This window comes from Penicillium chermesinum (assembly GCF_028974085.1).
Source record: "Penicillium chermesinum strain IBT 19713 chromosome Unknown utg000008l:1.0-1752722.0:1.0-1753981.0, whole genome shotgun sequence".
In the NCBI taxonomy this organism is placed as follows: domain Eukaryota; kingdom Fungi; phylum Ascomycota; class Eurotiomycetes; order Eurotiales; family Aspergillaceae; genus Penicillium; species Penicillium chermesinum.
In genome coordinates this window covers 1047219-1064050 of record NW_026695318.1, presented here as the reverse complement: position 1 = coordinate 1064050, position 16832 = coordinate 1047219, and the positions used below count along the sequence as shown (strand labels likewise).

At 51.9% G+C, this 16832-nt stretch overlaps 5 protein-coding genes across 5 annotated transcripts; 2 read left to right on the top strand and 3 right to left on the bottom strand.

Moving 5' to 3' along the window:
- Nucleotides 1-1958: 1958 nt before the first annotated feature.
- trr1 (thioredoxin-disulfide reductase TRR1) lies at nt 1959-3098 on the top strand (the record flags this gene model as incomplete). Its single annotated transcript, XM_058479481.1, has 3 exons — nt 1959-1980; nt 2040-2939; nt 3022-3098. 3 exons carry the CDS (start codon nt 1959-1961, stop codon nt 3096-3098), a joined length of 999 nt encoding a protein of 332 aa, XP_058326049.1.
- A 1773-nt stretch (nt 3099-4871) lies between these two features.
- aof2 (putative lysine-specific histone demethylase Aof2) lies at nt 4872-8061 on the bottom strand (the record flags this gene model as incomplete). Its single annotated transcript, XM_058479480.1, has 2 exons — nt 4872-7105; nt 7164-8061. 2 exons carry the CDS (start codon nt 8059-8061, stop codon nt 4872-4874), a joined length of 3132 nt encoding a protein of 1043 aa, XP_058326048.1.
- Nucleotides 8062-8671: 610 nt separating this feature from the next.
- On the bottom strand, nt 8672-10026 carry N7468_010184 (TVP38/TMEM64 family protein; the record flags this gene model as incomplete). The annotated part of the gene is made up of 3 exons (XM_058479479.1): nt 8672-9023; nt 9086-9526; nt 9578-10026. 3 exons carry the CDS (start codon nt 10024-10026, stop codon nt 8672-8674), a joined length of 1242 nt encoding a protein of 413 aa, XP_058326047.1.
- A 1125-nt stretch (nt 10027-11151) lies between these two features.
- On the top strand, nt 11152-13386 carry N7468_010183 (CCCH zinc finger and SMR domain protein; the record flags this gene model as incomplete). Its single annotated transcript, XM_058479478.1, has 6 exons — nt 11152-11360; nt 11441-12079; nt 12142-12734; nt 12773-12881; nt 12934-13329; nt 13383-13386. The coding sequence occupies 6 exons, from the start codon at nt 11152-11154 to the stop codon at nt 13384-13386; spliced, it is 1950 nt and encodes a 649-aa protein (XP_058326046.1).
- A 1226-nt stretch (nt 13387-14612) lies between these two features.
- mpkA (mitogen-activated serine/threonine-protein kinase SLT2) lies at nt 14613-16137 on the bottom strand (the record flags this gene model as incomplete). The annotated part of the gene is made up of 5 exons (XM_058479477.1): nt 14613-15241; nt 15302-15616; nt 15684-15750; nt 15839-15971; nt 16025-16137. The coding sequence occupies 5 exons, from the start codon at nt 16135-16137 to the stop codon at nt 14613-14615; spliced, it is 1257 nt and encodes a 418-aa protein (XP_058326045.1).
- Nucleotides 16138-16832: the final 695 nt, after the last annotated feature.

The following is a 16832-nucleotide window of genomic DNA, read 5'->3' as shown; positions in this document are numbered from 1 at the left end:
ATCCATTCCCCACAAAGGCTCAATAGCACCTTGTACTCAGTCACAGTAAAATTCGAGGGTGGGCAAACCTCTTGATCGATGAATGGGGAATCACCCCTCCATGATGGTGGTGGCCTCGCATGAAAGACGCATATATGCTTTACTTGGAGTCTACAAGCACTGTAATGCAGATATAAAGTCGTCGAGGACCTGCTGGTCAAGACCCAAGTCTGAAAAGAGCCCTTGTCGAAGTATGAGTGACAGCTAACCCAAGCTCTGAAAATGGTGCGCGCCACTCCTACTTTTGATCTGATGTTCTGCAAGTCCGGAAAACCTATTGCTGTGGTGGCTGTCCTGTACATTATGCGGGCACAGTAATATACCACCATCTTTCACCCGACAAGGATCACTGTCTTCCTAACACAGCGCCAACATCTCCTCTGATTCGAGATCAAGGTCTCAATTTGGCAGGAACTTGCCTACTCCGCCGCCAATACCCGCTCCGTATATTGTGAGGCCAATCGCTTGCCAGAACCAGAGTCATATTTAGAGCCATAGCCAGAGTCCCCACCAATATCACAGTCATGGAAACCAGAGTCAAGGAGAGTAAATCCCACTTGTGATGGTCAGAATGCGACTCTGGGACATCCTTCAGTCTGCGCCACAGGACAGCCAAGACCTGCCTTGCAGCATGTGTATGGAAACCGTGGACCTGGAGGGCCATGTTACCGTTCTTCCTTGTGGCCACTGGTTCCATGATCATTGCATTACGCCATGGGTTACACGTAACGATACTTGCCCTACTTGTCGCGTGCTTCTTCCTTGGTAGGCCTGTCCGTGCTAGTAATGGCCCTAACTTCGCACGTGGCTTTCCTGTTGGCATTAGGGAGAGGATGCATCTGGGTTTGTTATACAATTGTTCGTTCAATGTCGTGTCATTTGGTACGACTCAAATCGAAAGCATTCTTTGACTGAAGCCGGCTTCATTATCTGACTCTGGTGTGGATATAGCTTTCCTCGATAATTCCAAGGTTGCCTTCGAATCCTTAGAATGGTGTCACCGCACAAGCCAGGACGGCTGGTCACGTGCATAATCCCTCATCTAGCAAACCATAGATAGATCAATAAACCATCTTTACATCTCCCAGCTTCGGCTACAAATGGGGTACAGAACGTCAACTAGGCCAATGCTTTCAGAGATGTTTTTTGGTGTCAGTCACCCTTGACTCTCTAGAGAATATTCTGGTGAATGCCAATAACATTTTCAGGTTGCGAGTACGTGCAAGATACAACCTTGGGGGCAGTATGTACCCGAGTGGGGATCTTCACATGGCACGGGTTGTGTGCTTGGCAATGGCAGATAAGCAAACGGTTCTAGTATCTGATTGATAGCCCAAGAAGGGTTTAGTGCGGTTCCACCCGTTTACTGTCGAGCCCCAAATTTCAGGCGGCAACTCTTCATTATCTAAGCCGAAGAATGGCCCCCAGGTCAGTTAGTTAAGCAAAGAAAAGAGGCCAGGACTTCCAGATCCCCTCACTAAGCCTCAGAATGGTAAAGAATCTGCTCCACCCAGATTCTGCCCAGAAATGAGACCCCATTGAGCCACATTTCGGTGCCGGGCTCCGGGCGCGGTAGGTGATGTGATTCCACGGAGTGCGAGTTCGGTCTCGACTGCTCACGTGGGGTCCTGCTTAGAAAGCGAGGGGCCTCGGCGCTGCCAATGAATAATTCTTGGCCGGCGAGAGCTATTCACGGATTTCCGATCTCATAACCCCCCCCGCTTCCCCAATTTAATCCTCTCTCCTTCCAACACCTTCAAGCTGTTTTCCTCCACGATCCGACGTTTCCCCGCCGCCCTTCGGTCTTTGGGATTCACTGCTGCCGCCGCCTCAATCCACCAACAGGCCCCTCCTCCCCCTCCGTCCTTTCGCAGCCCTTGTCGACGCCCCTGCGCGTCAATTGCTTGAACCAAGCCAGAATGGCCCACTCCAAAGTAGTTAGTAAGTTGATCGGCCAGGGAAAAGTTGGCCGTCAGACAGTCTTCTGACAATTAGTCCAGTTATCGGCTCCGGCCCGGGCGCCCACACTGCCGCGATCTACCTGTCGCGTGCTGAGCTTCAGCCTGTCCTCTACGAGGGCATGCTCGCCAACGGCACTGCCGCTGGTGGCCAGCTCACTACCACCACCGACGTCGAGAACTTTCCCGGTTTCCCCAACGGCATCGGCGGCGCCGAGCTGATGGTCAACATGCGCCAGCAGTCCGAGCGATTCGGCACCGAGATCATCACCGAGACTATCTCAAAACTCGACCTTTCGCAGCGACCTTTTAAGATGTGGACTGAGTGGAGCGATGGCCCCAATGACCCTCCTACCCGCACCGCCGACGCCGTCATCATCGCCACCGGTGCCAACGCTCGCCGTCTGAACCTTCCCGGCGAGGAAAAGTACTGGCAGAACGGCATCAGTGCCTGTGCCGTGTGTGACGGTGCTGTTCCTATCTTCCGTAACAAGCCTCTGTACGTGATCGGTGGTGGTGACTCGGCGGCCGAGGAGGCTATGTTCCTGGCCAAGTACGGTAGCCACGTTACTGTCCTGGTTCGCAAGAACAAGCTCCGTGCTAGTAAGGTCATGGCTGAGCGTCTGCTCGCTCACCCCAAGTGCACTGTGCGTTACAACTGTGTTGCCACGGAGGTGATTGGTGAGGCCAAGGACAACGGTCTCATGACCCACCTTCGTGTCAAGAATGTTACCGATGACAAGGAGGAGGTTGTTGAAGCCAACGGTCTCTTCTACGCTATTGGCCACGACCCAGCCAACGCTCTGGTCAAGGGTCAACTTGACCTGGATGAGGATGGATACATCATCACCAAGCCCGGTACCAGCTTCACCAGTGTCGAGGGGGTTTTCGCTTGCGGTGACGTCCAGGACAAGCGCTACCGCCAGGCTATCACCAGTGCCGGTATGTTCTACATTAGCCCTATAATTTTTCTTTTCTTTTCTTTTCTTTTTTTTTTTGCAGAATTTTGCTAACTGAGTCTTAGGTTCCGGCTGCATTGCTGCTCTCGAAGCCGAGAAGTTCATCTCGGAAATTGGTGAAGAGCCCAAGCCCCACGTTTAAGTGATACCTCGCCTTCCCCTCCTTTCGCCTTTCCTAGGCATTATGATCCCATAGTGGACAGTTGATATATCCCATCCATCATGCATATTCCCCTTTTTTATTTCTTTTCTTTTGCCCCTCATGGTCACGGATTATTGGGCTCGGGGCCTCGCATCGCGGCTCTTCCCATCGGATCTTGTCTCGGTGGATTTGACTTGATTGCCTAGATGTGATGATTCGATAGAAATAGACTTAGATATTCTCAATATTCCATTCAGAGGGATAAAAGCAATCGGCTTCATCTGATAAGATATCATTGAACTCTAAAACTTTGAGTAGTACTCTGTGTGGTGAACCCATCTGCCTACTGGAATCTAGAGCTTCAAGAGGAGCTTCTACCAAAGCAGTACCACAGCCAGAAACCATAGCAGCCAGAAACCATAGCAGCCAGAAACCTCTACTCAGCAAATCCGCGTTGTCGGATTCGTCAATCCACGGTCGAAACGCAAATCGTCAGCTATACAAGCATGCTAATTAACAATTCTCTCGATCCACCGCGACCCTCTGGGGAGATCACAGCACAAGATAACCCACTATTCGCCCAGTCGATGTTCCCCAGAAGCTCATTATACTCCCTTAACCCGGAGTTGCAAAATACCGGCTTAGTGCCCCGGTCCTCACTGAGCTGAATCTAAGGCAATAATTCTTAGACCGACCAAATGCTAGTATCTCATAGATCTATCTGGTCCTTGAAGAAAGACCTTTGAGTTGAGAATTTCCGCTTTAACCAGTGTGAGCCCGCAGGCCCTTTTCCAACTCGGTGGTAATTTCTGTAACCTGGTGGATGATATTAACCAGGCTGTCCAAACTGACACCATGTTTAAAAAATCTCCACCTATTCCATCATAAACCTGTGGTGTTCTTTCTAAGCTGGTCCCATTCTCTATAATCTGGTGCTAAGCGAGGTAATGCAAACCTAACACCATCTTCAAGATATTTTCACCTGTCTCGTTCTTTGGCCGCAGTCTCTGTTCTAGCATGGTGTTGGTCTCTAAAATCTAGTAGTATTGACACCATGTTTAACAAATTTGAACTTGTTTCACTCTAGGCCTGCGGTCTGGGTTCTAATATAGTGTTAATTCCTAGAAAATGGTGGTATTAACACCATGTCTAAGAAATTCCCACCTATCTCGTTGTTTACCTACGGTCTAGTTTCTAACCTGGTGCTGATTTCCCTAATCTGGTGATCCTCTGTAATGAATTTTGTGATGTGCAGTGAGCACTGGCTTTGTGCAAAAACAATAAAGGTTTGGGGATTTTTATGCCCAGCATTAAAGACTTTTGGCCTTTCTTCTTTGGTATTAGTATACGTATAATCGTCTCCCTGCCCCCTTTCTGTTAAGGATAAGGGGAAACAATTGGATCGTTCCCGAATCAGCCATATTAGTAGAAAAAGGGCTTTTTGAAGACCCAGCTGTACTAGGATTTCTATCTTGAAGATTGTGTCCTTAGAATGGATTCGGCTGTTTGAGATAGCAACTATATGTGCTTCATTGGACCTAGCCAAATTCATGACCTGTACAGGAGTCATCTCCTTTGAAAAGGATATCGAAGTCATTCCCCAGTGCGCATATTCTAAAAATACAGATCGACTACCTCAAAAGGAATCTCCAGCCATCTCTTATAAAGCGTTCTCGTTCATATCATCTCAGCACGTCTACAAATCCAGCCAGAGCCCGTAGCTTGGAGGTTGGTATTGGCCCAGCTGGAGGCGAAGATCAATACATTGGTTGGTCACTGAGGACCTGGCACCTCCCACTGCTCATACGGGTTCTCCTCGCACCACTGATCCCTCACCACAAACGATAGCCTATCCCAATTCTCCGCCGCAACCCTCCATTCCTCAAGCTGCGTTTCATTGAGCCGGCGATTAGCCTCGACCTGGTCAAGGTAAGGCTGTTTCTCCTCCGCGGAGGCATTGCGCCACATCTGGCCCAGTGCGTGGCGCACCTCGTCGCGGGCTGCTTTGGCGCCCGGCTTGGTTGCCTGGAGTGCTTCGTCGCATTGCTCACGACACTTTGTCCAGTAGTCTTTCTGGTACATAAGGAAAGGGTTCAAGCCTGCTTTTGCGGGCCGAATGGGCTGCGGTCCGAGTCTCTCGTAGATAACGGCCCAGTAGGCTTGCTCGTAGGCGGCCTTCTTGGCTTTGTCGTTTGAAGGTTGGTGGGATGGAGTGCTGGACGGCTGGGTGGTGGTTTCGGTGGAGGGTTTTGGAGATCTGTCGTTCTTTCTGCCTTCGGTTGGTGTGGCGGTTGTACTCACGGATTTCTCGGGAATGAGGGGCTTGGGAAGCTCGATGGGCCCAAAGAGCGACTCGATTATTTCGGCTGCAGCACGTTGGCCGGAGAGGTATGCCCCGTGTACGGTAGCTGGGTGGGTGCCGCAGGTCGCTTCGCCGGCGAAGTGAAGGTTGCCGATATTGCGGGCCATCAGGTCGTAATCTGCAGGTAGTGCATCGGCGGCTACATAGGAGTAGCTTCCGAAGGTAAATTTATCCGAAGCCCAGCGAGTGATGATTGTCTCCAGAGGATCTGGAACTCTGGTATGTTTGAAAACATTCCGGAGCTGAGAGATGACCTCGCAGAGTATCTCATGGTCGGGGGTTTGTTCGGCCTGGTGAGCGGCATCACCTGCCATGAGGGCGATAAGTACGGGCAATCCAGTGGTCTTCATGCAGTTCCAGAAGAGATAGAACCGGCCCCGGTTCTTGGCATAATCCTCTTGGATCATGCTACTCCGGTCATCCGGTTCTCGAAGAAGACCAAACATATCACGCTCTGTATCCCAGAAAGGCTCTTCGAACACCAAGACAACCTTGTTCATGACTCCGAACCCCAGTCGGTCAATCGCGCCGAGCTTCCAGTCTGGGAGAGGTGGGTTGAACTGGATAGTCCGGCGCTTGAGAGTACCGAGAGATCCTGTATATACGACGTGGTCCGCTAAAAATTGCTCTCCATCTTCACAGTGGATACTTGCTTTCCGATGGTCAGTTTCCGAAGGATCATAGGAAATGCTCTGCACGACCTTGTTGGTGCGAACATCAAGCTTGTAAGGCAGTGTGTACAGTCCAAACGGTAGTTGTGAGTAGCCACCGATGACTTGCGAGTGTTCTCCTTCAAATTCATTACCAATGTCTTGATCCCAGCCCGAAAGACTAAGGTTGTTGATGTTCGTAGCGTTGGCATATTCAAGGTTGGCAAAATGCCAATTGAGGAGTCGCATATCCTTGGGTGTTAAAGGCAGCATATGCTGGTATTGCTTCACACCTTCATCCATTACCCTACCCAAAGTTTGTCTCGGCCTCGCACTTGCAATCCCATCAAGCTCAATAGTGTCTTCCTCAGAGACACCCGGGTTTAACTCCCACCCGGTGTTCTGGCAAGTCAGGGCTGCTGGCTGCTCTTTTGAGTGCCCGACGTCGTCACCTGCATCAACAATGATCGGTCTGTTCTCTGTGGTTTTATGTCCCACCCCTCGCCGACGACGTACTCGTTTGGTCGGAACTAACAGGTGCGTAGTCCCTGCGGCGCGTGCATCTTCGTAGACCTTTATCGAAATACCGGTATCCGTGGTCGATTCACGCCCGTCTTCGATCATGTCCCGGTCACCTTCCGCTGCAGGCTTGACAAGAGCTTTGTGGCGATAGAACCCCGATCGATCTAACACATCGTTGTAAAGCTTCTGATCCATTGCATCCTGCACCTCGTGCACAGGCGTGCCGTCAGAATCATAAATAGTCGACAGATCCCGGAGCAAATGGTAGTGCAAGCCCAGCTGGCTGCGGATAACCTGATCGAGTGGATTTCCACGATCGAAACCCACAATAATTTGAGCCCCCATTTCAGCCTTGGGGACGAGTCCTTCCGGCAAATCCTCCGAGTCCAGACTGTACAATGGATGCGAGTAAATCCGTCCACCGATCCGTCGACGGCCCTCAAGCACAATGACATGCGGGTTTGTATCCGCGTCTCGGTAATGGCGGAAAAGACCTTCGAGCTGTCGTGCACAGGCAAGTCCCCCCCACACCACCACCGATAACCACGATAACCGGTCCTTCTCGTCGGCGCCCCCGGCGACGGGTTACAAAGGGAAGGGGAACTTCGACACAGCCGTGGTTTATGTATCCATGAAGGACCAACCATTCATACGCGAATGATGCCAGATTCATCCATCTGTACTCCTTGGCGCAGCCTAGCGCTTCGTCTCGACTGACGCTTACCATGGGATTTCGAGTCCAAAGACGCAGAATACCGTTGCGGATGTTGAGATAGAGTGTGACATGGTTATGACAGAGATCATTTTCTAAGGCTGCTTGTTCTTTGGGATGGAGTGCAAATGGGTTAAGTCGTGATGCATAGGCCGATGCGATGCATTGTCGGCCGTACGTTTCGGGTTTCATATTGGATGGGATAGAGGAGCGAGGCCGGCACTTGGAGCGATCAATCATGTTGCTATCCAGTGCCTGGACACCGTAGGGGAAGGAAGGCGATGATTTGGTTTGGGTGGGTGTGATTGGGGGGGAATTCGACAGAAAGGGGTCACAAGAGGTTATAGATGTGGCTATCGTCGATGCGATGGGTGTGTTGCTGGCGCCACTTGGGTGCGAATCCCCGAACGAACCATCCATACTAGTATTCTGCATGGCGTTCTGCACGTCGTGTGCCAGATTATGGTTGTTGGGGTTGTGCAATTGATATGGAGGGTCAGGGATGGAGGCTGATGTGGAAATTTCTGAAGTGCATAACCTCTTGGTGGGAGGTTCAATTAACTCTTGAGGGGCAAAATGAATTGCCTGCTCTGGCACAGGATAACCATTTTTTACCACACGTTTTAGATATGCAGCCCGGCTAGGAGGGAGGCTCGCCACAGTCTGCATTTTCATAGATGCCTCCATCAAGTTATACCCAGACCGTGCGTTGGCCATGTTCGAACCATCTGCAGACAAACGATGGAAATCCATTTTTTAAGGATCAAGGTGTTTAGACCGGGATGCAATCTTATAGGTTTGCGAGATGGATCCAGGATCAGATGTGAGGCCCAAGCATACAGTAGTCAACCATATTGAAGCGACCATCGCAGGTAAGGGCATAGCACACAGCGATTCAAATTCATCGAAACAATTGGAATGCCTGCACATGCAGTTAGATGTATAAGCGTATACAGAGGGGCCCTAAATCATGCAGCATGGGCCGTGGATGAAGGGGCGCCGGGGGGGTCACCGAACCGATATGCACCTACAGTGATGAGAGCCTTCTAAGCGAATGCTGATTGGCATTTGAACCATCAATGGAGACCTTCCACTGTGGCTCAAAATGGGGGGAAAGAAAGTGAGGAAATGTAGCCGTTGTGCCTTGATGTCCGGAAGCGGCGTATTACTCAGTCCGGGACTCGGCCACGTCGAGTCGGAGTATCAGACCTCCAATGAATCTAGGCAGCGCAGGACTATGCCTCAAGTGCTACGTTTGTTAAAACAAGGAAGTACAAAGCGTCCTGGTTGTGCATTCTACAATGTATATCTAGCCCTCCAGCCACGCTTATTCACGTCGGACATGGTGATGCAATCCGAATGCCTCAGCAGCGTCGCCAGCGAACTCATCCGAGTCATTATCCGTAAACTCATCACGATAGGACTTCCGGTTCGATCGCTTCCACCTACTGGTCTCACTACCGCTATCGTCTTCGAAACCCAAGTCGACATTGTCATCATCTAGATCGCCAAATCCGATCCGTTCTTCCTCGTCACGGGCAAGTGTGTTCGATGCCGTATTGACATCGTCGTCATCAGAAAACCGGCCATGGGGGCGGTGTGCAGCATGGTCGTTTTGTAGGGACTGCCGAATATCAGCGCGTTCCTGTTCCTCTAATTCTTTCGCGCGAGCCAAGGTTCTAGATAAGGAACGTCGGTCAGCGCAATGGTTCGGGATTAAGTGATGTTCAGATGGACTGACCTGCGATAGATGTAAAAGCCTGTCCCAACACCAATCGAAACAGTGACGATAATACTGATGATGTTGACGGCTTTAGAGCCTGCACTCATCTCTTCGCCCTTCTCGGAAAGAAGGCGCACCCGACTCCCGATAAATGCGGGCACCAGCAATTTTGGAGAGATAATGGCGGTAGCCAGCCCGTACGTCAGAGGTTGGACCGTGGGGAATGTAGAGACAGCGCCATTGCAAATAGAATATGGGAGTGGACATAAGCGGATCATACAGAGGAGCTTCAGTCCATCATACTTCAATGTTAAAGCAAGGGCCGCAAAACGCTTGTCCCGCTCCATGAGACGATTGACGAAACTTGATAGCACGGTGCGCGATACGTAAAAAGAGGCCGTGGATCCTAGAATTGTAGCAGTAGCGTAGATCAACCATCTATATTCGAATCCCGTCAGCCTGTTCCCTGAAGCCGCTAGCACCGCTATAGCATCGCCATGACAGACTCACCCTTTCCAGAGTCCAAAAATAAAACCGGCCACAGTACCGAACGTCGACCAGCCCACAAGCGGCGGGAAAGAGACAAAAAAGACACAGAGCCACAGTACAAATGCGACGAGCGGGGACTTCTCCCAGCGCTCCGCGACCGGGCCCAGCCAGAAGAACACCTTGCCCGTGAAGACCATGAACCCAACCCCTAGGGCCGCAGTTAGGAGAGACACGGCATAGAAGGCGACCTTCTGCCAGAAAGTCATTCGCTCCCATCTCTCGTTTGCCTTGCGGTAGAACATCTTAGCTTTGCTGATTAATTGATCGCGTGTTGAGGCTGCCTGGGCCGCTCGGGAATTTCGCCGACCATGGCCCCAGAGAGGCTGCTCATCGTCATTTTCAGGCGACTCAAGATCTGGGGATGTTGAGACAGCCAATGCCCGGGCAGTGGACTCGTAGTCCGCCGGCATGATGGGAAGAAAAGATGGTTAGCACGCGGCTAACGATTTAGGACGTGTTTGGGCAGGGATCGGATCTGGGGGGTAAAAGCGCGGTAGCTCTTCAGCGATCGGCGCTGTGGAGGCGGGAATGGTAGAGTTCACGATCCAGATTCAAGGCATTTAGGTTATTGCCGTTATTACCGTTATTGCTCTTGATCATAAGAATGTTTCGTGTTAGAGAACGGATGGAAGGGGAAAATCTGTTTGGCAAAACCCGGGGGGGGGGAGGCTTGCTGAGCCTGTTTCATAGTCAGCGGATCCAGCTCGGACTTCGACCAGATTTTGGGAGCTTCCGCGATAAGATTATGGATTTCATGCATGATCTGTGCTGATGTACGGACATTGGAATGTACGAGCCATATCAGGTCGCTCTACCCTGGTCGGCCTGGTCTCCTCTATACGGGGCGATCATCCAGAATGCTTCCTAGTAGTCTACAGGAAGTGTATGTCTACTAGTTATAGCCTACGCCCGTTAACTCCGGTCTGGAGACCTGGGGATGACCAGAACAGCAAGTCTAGAGTACAGACCAGGAGATCTCGGGACAACAAGAGCGCTATCTGCATCATATTACCGGCCGAGCTCAACATCGTTGAATTGCCCACCTACTATTCGAAGCAGTCCTATCAATCCCATGTGTTGTATCACAATAGTCTGAAGTGTGGGGGCGCCAAACCTCGCAATCTACAACCCCAAAACCCAAATGGTATTGATCCCCTTTCTCCCGCCCCTCCTTCATCCGCTTTGTGGTATCTTGCTCCTCTCATCTCTGTTTCCATTTCCCTCTGGTTGCTTCAGCGCATTGCGATGTGATTTCGACGACTTTGTGCTGTTGATCTGTTGTTTTTACCGTTTCTCCCCCCCCTTGATCTCTGCTCTGTCGCCAATCAATCTGCTTATGAAAGAGTATGGCTCATCTCTGATGCGCACCCCCTCGCCTGAGTACTTGAGATTTCGTTGGAGCAGAGCCGGAGTCTCGCTCCCCAGATCACTCTGCCAGCAGAGACTTGACTTAGAGCAGCTTGTTGTTTCCCCGCTTTCCCTGTGGCTTACTTCTTCCCCCTTCCGGATTTGGATTTCCCTCCGGCCACGACAACATGGTATCGGAGGAGTTGCTCGAGAAAGGACTCGAGATCCTCCAGGATCAATCGCTTGATGAGGAGGAACAAGTCGAGAAGGTTGAGGACCTCCTGCGCGCCAGCACCTCCCTGTCGGGCTCGTCGCTGGAGAACGCCGTGCTGGACATCCTATGGCGGCATCGCAATCGCACCCTCCCAGACTCCTCCCCTCCCCTCAACGACATACCGTGATTCGCCGATCGTCTCCAGCACCATGGCAGATGGCGCGTTCGACCACGCCGCTTTCTCCTTCGAATCTAGGAACCAGCCCGGCGAGCACCTCGTGGGTGCAGAGCTCGCGCGGGGCTTTCTCCCGGCCTCCACTCTCCTCAACTGCCTCGCCGTTCACCTCCCCCCGGCCATCTCCCCGACTTGCCCTCGCGCAACCAATACCGCATTCTCCTAATCTAAACGCTTATGAATTCTCGGACCAGAGCCAGCTCTCGGACTTTTACGGAGACTTTGGGAGCGACAGTAATGTCGATTGGCTGGTGGCTGACGATGCAAACAGTACAACTTCGTCTACGGGAGGCTTGAGCGCCTCGGCGGCGCTGAGTGCGACGGCGGCTGAGTTTGTGCCGGACATGAGCCCGCATGATATCCTACGCACAGTTCTGGGGGACAAACGCTCCAATGAAGAGATCGAAGCTGCGCTGGAAGCAAACGGCTATGACCTCGGTGCTACCATTGCCTCACTCTACCAGGACGCGGAGTCCGAGACTTTAGCCAAGCAGCAAGATGATGCTCGTATTCTGGTTGGGAAATCCATGGCGATGGACCCCCCTCGCCCCCTCACCCCATCTGGCCATGGGCGAAGCCCTGTTGTCTGCAAGTTCTATCTATCACATGGACAGTGCCTCCGCGCTGATTGCCGCTTCAGCCATGACTTGACTGCTCATCTGTGCAAGTAAGTCTTTTGCTCCCCCTGAGACTCTCAATTTTACTGGCAGATTTAACCGTGGTAAATAGGTACTGGATGAATGGCAATTGTTTGGCTGGAGATAGTTGCCCATTTTCGCACGATCCCTCAAGTCTTGTCTCAAACCTGAGCATTTCAGACAGCCGGCCGGCGTCGCCGTCAGCAGGGTCTCTGTTCCAAGTGGATAGTGCCTCTGATGCCTTCCCGCCGCTGCAAGCATCTAGCAGTATGGAGGACCAATGGGCTAATCAGTACGGGCGATATCCTGCCCACCTCTCTGGGCCAGGGGGTAAAGGAACTCCGCCAGGTTTGTTCCCAGGAATGGCCCGACGAAATGGAAGCATGACCCATCTCGGGCGACCAAACTCTCGACCAAATTCTCGTCCAACCAGTCGACACCAGAACCGAGAGCTCAATCCAACAGCTCTATCGATGGACGACCCAGATGCATTCCCCAGCCTTGCTGCTGTTAGCGCAAAGAACACAAGCAAGAAACATCACGGCAAACGGGGCGGTCATAATGCTCGCGACGCAAACACCAATAAAGAAAATCCCCCCTCTTCCCTCGCAGATGTGGTTCGCATGTCCCCCTCACCTGCCCCGAGCAAAGGAAAATCGGCCAAGCCTAGCAATGATGCAAAGAGTCGGGAGAATAGTGCAGCCGCTCAGGCAATCCCACAGCCGCAGAACATCCTTGGCTCGAGACAGGATCCAGGGCGAATCAGCAGTACATCAAGTACCGCACGGAAGCGATTCGTCATGGAACCGTCCGCAATAAGTTCCTGCAGAGGTACGTAGTCGTCTTATGCTGTCATACTAGGAACTGAACTAACGTGGTATAGTGCGGCACAAGCATGGAACCGAAACGACGCACGAGCAGCCAAGGCCCTCTCACTCCGCGGCCAGGCCGAGAATGACGCCATGCGCCGCTGCCACCGCGAAGCAGCCCGCCAACTCTACGAAGAACGTAATCAGCACTTGAGCCAGGCAGGCCTGGACGAGTCTTCGGAGGAACTCTACGTCGACCTCCACGGCCTTCACCCTGAGGAAGCAATCGAGTACCTTGAGAAAATCCTTCTCAAGCACGCGAACGAGGGACTCCGAGTTGTCTACGCCATCACTGGAACAGGCCACCACTCGAAGAATGGCAAAGATAAGATCGGCAAGGCCGTGAAGGCCTGGCTCAATGAATGGCGCTACTTATTCCGGGAATTCAGCGTCCCCGGCGAACGAGGCGGGTATGTCGGCGGGATACTCGGAATCGATCCGACAAGCTACGATAAATCAATAGCTAGGGGGGGACGCCGAAGAGGCCGATGCCCAGCCAAGTCTGATTTTGGGAAAAATTCAGTTACTCAAGCGGGACGATCTCGGCACGACGGAACAATGACACGATTGCTTGATATGCCCTTGATTCAGGGCTGCGGAATGATGCTTCTAATTTCTTATGCATTATGATGTTTGCATGCAGTAGACTTGGATTTGGCAGGTGTGTTGCTGTTATTAGCCTAGCATACCGTACTATCACATTGAGTCATTAGGGAGGTTACTCTTAATGGCCCCAGCGAGAATCGAGTCCTGACGTTCAGCTGTTCGTCCTGTGTTCGCGTAGCCTGACCCCAACCCCATGCTCTCTAGGCCATTCAAAGTCTATTGATTTCAACGATGCATTGACATCCACCTCGCAGAGAAGAAGTCCTTCAACTTCTGTCTCACCATGTATGTACCCTACAGGTTAAGACCCAAGCATTCTCGTGACTGGAAGCACTAGCAGTCCTCAAAGTAAATAAAACCTGCCAGCCGATCCGCCCCCCAAATGCCAAGACTGAATGGCCATGCACAATAAACGCGGAAAACAAACCCAATCCACAATTGAAACCGGCCAAATATCACTTATGTTCCCATATTTACTCTCCAACCTCTTATCCTAAACTGCCCCCCAAAAAACAATCCGGCGCGACTGAGTGGGTTTTCACATTGGAAGGAGGGGCTTTAGGCAGTATGATGTTCTGGCGGAGGTAGATGAGAAGTTTGAGAAGGCTTGGGAGCAGGATTCAGTTTAACGCGGGGGAGGAAGGGGTTTAGAGGCCTACTCGAACTGTCTGGGAGTATCCAAGGAGCGGTAGTCTGAGGATTGAGATTTTATCCTCAAGTAACTCGTACTTCGGATTAATAGAATTCGTATCCGAGCCTACTAGAATAAGACAAACCGGATGTTGACAGTCATGACTCTATCAATCCCAGAAATTCAGAAGCTTAAAAATCCTACAAAGGCCATACAGAAGCAGCGCATAGAAGACAATGCCAAACCGACAAGAAGAAACCACGCAATCGTGCAGCCATTCTCTTGGGAGGTATCTTTTTGCTAATTCATGATATCGACATGCAAAACCGAGTGCTGCGGCAGGACACGTCTACGAGCGAGGAGCCAAGCCGGACACAAAGAGAGATGAAAGATCCAAGCTCGCTCCCCCCAACAAAAAAACACACACACATGTCATCAATCGGACCTTGTATCAAATCAATGGTGCACATCCATGCCCCGCTGCAACGAAGACTCCAGGTCATTCGCAGCACCAGCACCGAGGCCCGCTTCTTGCGGCTTGGGGTCCTCGGTCTTCCAGCCCCCTTGCTGATTCTCAGGGATGGGAACCTGCTGGGCTAATTGCTGCTGCTGGGCCGCATGAGCCTGTGACTGCTGGCGGACTGTAGCGCGGAACTGAACAACCTCGTCCAGGATCATCTTGCGCATCTGCTGGACATCATCGACGACCTCGAATTGGAAGTCGAAGGTGGTGGGGCAGGTGGGCTCGTCGGAGGCGTCATGCCAGATGTGCAGGTAGGAGTGCTCCAGGGCCTGTTCGACCGAAATACGCGATGACGGGTCGAAGGCGAGCATGCGGTCCAGAAGGTCCAGCGCGTCTGGGTTCGCATTGGGGAATAGTTGCTGGAAAGGAATCTTGGGCATGAAGGGCAGGTTGCGCACGTATTCCTGTGCACGTTGCGAGCCGATGCGGCATAGGGTCTCCTCGTTCGGGGTGCCCAAATAGTGCAGGATCTGGTTCAGCTGATCGACATAGTCGCGGCCCTTGAAGAAGGGACGGCCGCCCAGCAGCTCGGCGAGAATACAGCCTACGGACCAGACGTCAACTGTAGAGAAGTTAGATATTTAGGGCTTGACTGCTTTGGTGGGGTGGGTGGGGTACATACTAGCTTTGGTGTAGCTCTGGAAACTCAACATGATTTCTGGAGCACGGTACCATCGTGTTGCGACATACTCGGTCATATAACCAGCATTCTCCTCCGGATCGATCGAGAAGCCACGGGCGAGACCAAAATCACAAATCTTCAGCTCACAGTCGGCATTGACCAGCAGGTTACCGGGCTTCAGATCACGGTGCAGCACATTGGCGGAGTGGATATACTTCAGACCACAAAGGATCTGGTAGATGAAGGATTGGAAATGCGCGTCGGTTAAAGGTTGTCCGGATCGAATAATAGCGGCCAAGTCACACTCCATCAACTCTGCGACCAGTCAGAAGATGCCCAGTATTACTAGTCGCTCGCAGGATCGTCAGGACTGGTAGCGTACCCTCATATAGATATGTTTCGTTGAAGTTGTCCGGTCGGGGAATGTCCATATCATACAGACAAGTGATCTAAGAGGGATTGGGTAGCCCCAGTCAGTGGCTGAGGTTCATACTCGAAGATGTGAAGGGGGTAGGGGGGGGCAGGAGGCGAACATACATTGCGGTGGCCACGAAAATGCTGAAGCAGCTTGATTTCACGCAGAGCACGCTTGGCTAAGATCTTCTTACTAAACACATTGGTGACCTTCTTCACAGCGACACCCTCGCCAGTCTGGACGTTGGTAGCGGCGCTGAAACAACCGATTAGTTCGCACGACGACACCACACGAGCTTCAGAACCTACCAAACAATGCCGTACGCACCCTGTCCTAGCTCCTTGGTGACATTGTACTGTTCATTAACGATGAAGTCCTGGTTGAAGACCTTAAAGACCTTGCGACCCTGCAATTCAGCCATGGCGTGGATACTTTTTCGGGGCGGCTAAGGAGGGGTAACGGGCGGGGAAGGAAAGGGGTGGGCGATTAAGATGCTGAAGGCGATTTGGAGGACAAAAACAAAGAACCAAAAGGAAGAACGAATGCGACAATTGAGATCAGGGGGGAAAGAAGAATCCAGAGGGGAGAAAAAAGGGGAGAAGCGCGTGTGATGAGAATGAGCTGAGCCCCGCAGTCCCCAGTGATCCGGTCGGTTGGATGAGAATCGCCCGGCTCCAGCGTTAATCTCCCTATACGTTACTAATATGCGATACTGGCGCTCGAGGTGCATTTCGGAAATTACTATACACATACGCTTCCCAAGCGCATGCGAGTCCTGTGTTTGAGAATGAAAGGACCATTGACGTGTCGCAACTGCTTTCGAGGCCTCAATAGGTCAGAGCGGCTCCCTTTCGCAATTTCAAGGCGACGGGGCCCACTGCGATCAGCCCTGTAACATGGCTCTTCCATGCTCTAGGCCTTATGCGCTATTAACCTTTGTTTCCCTACAGACTCTGCTACCGCGGGACTTGGATTAACTGGAACCTTTCGAGTACAACTTTTGGGTACGTATGGCATGGGCCGGCTAGGTGTACCACCCCACTACTGGATTCCCTAGTACGAGGTACGGGTGTTTATTGAAACTTCGAATCAGGACATCATCTCCACGTATTTCAT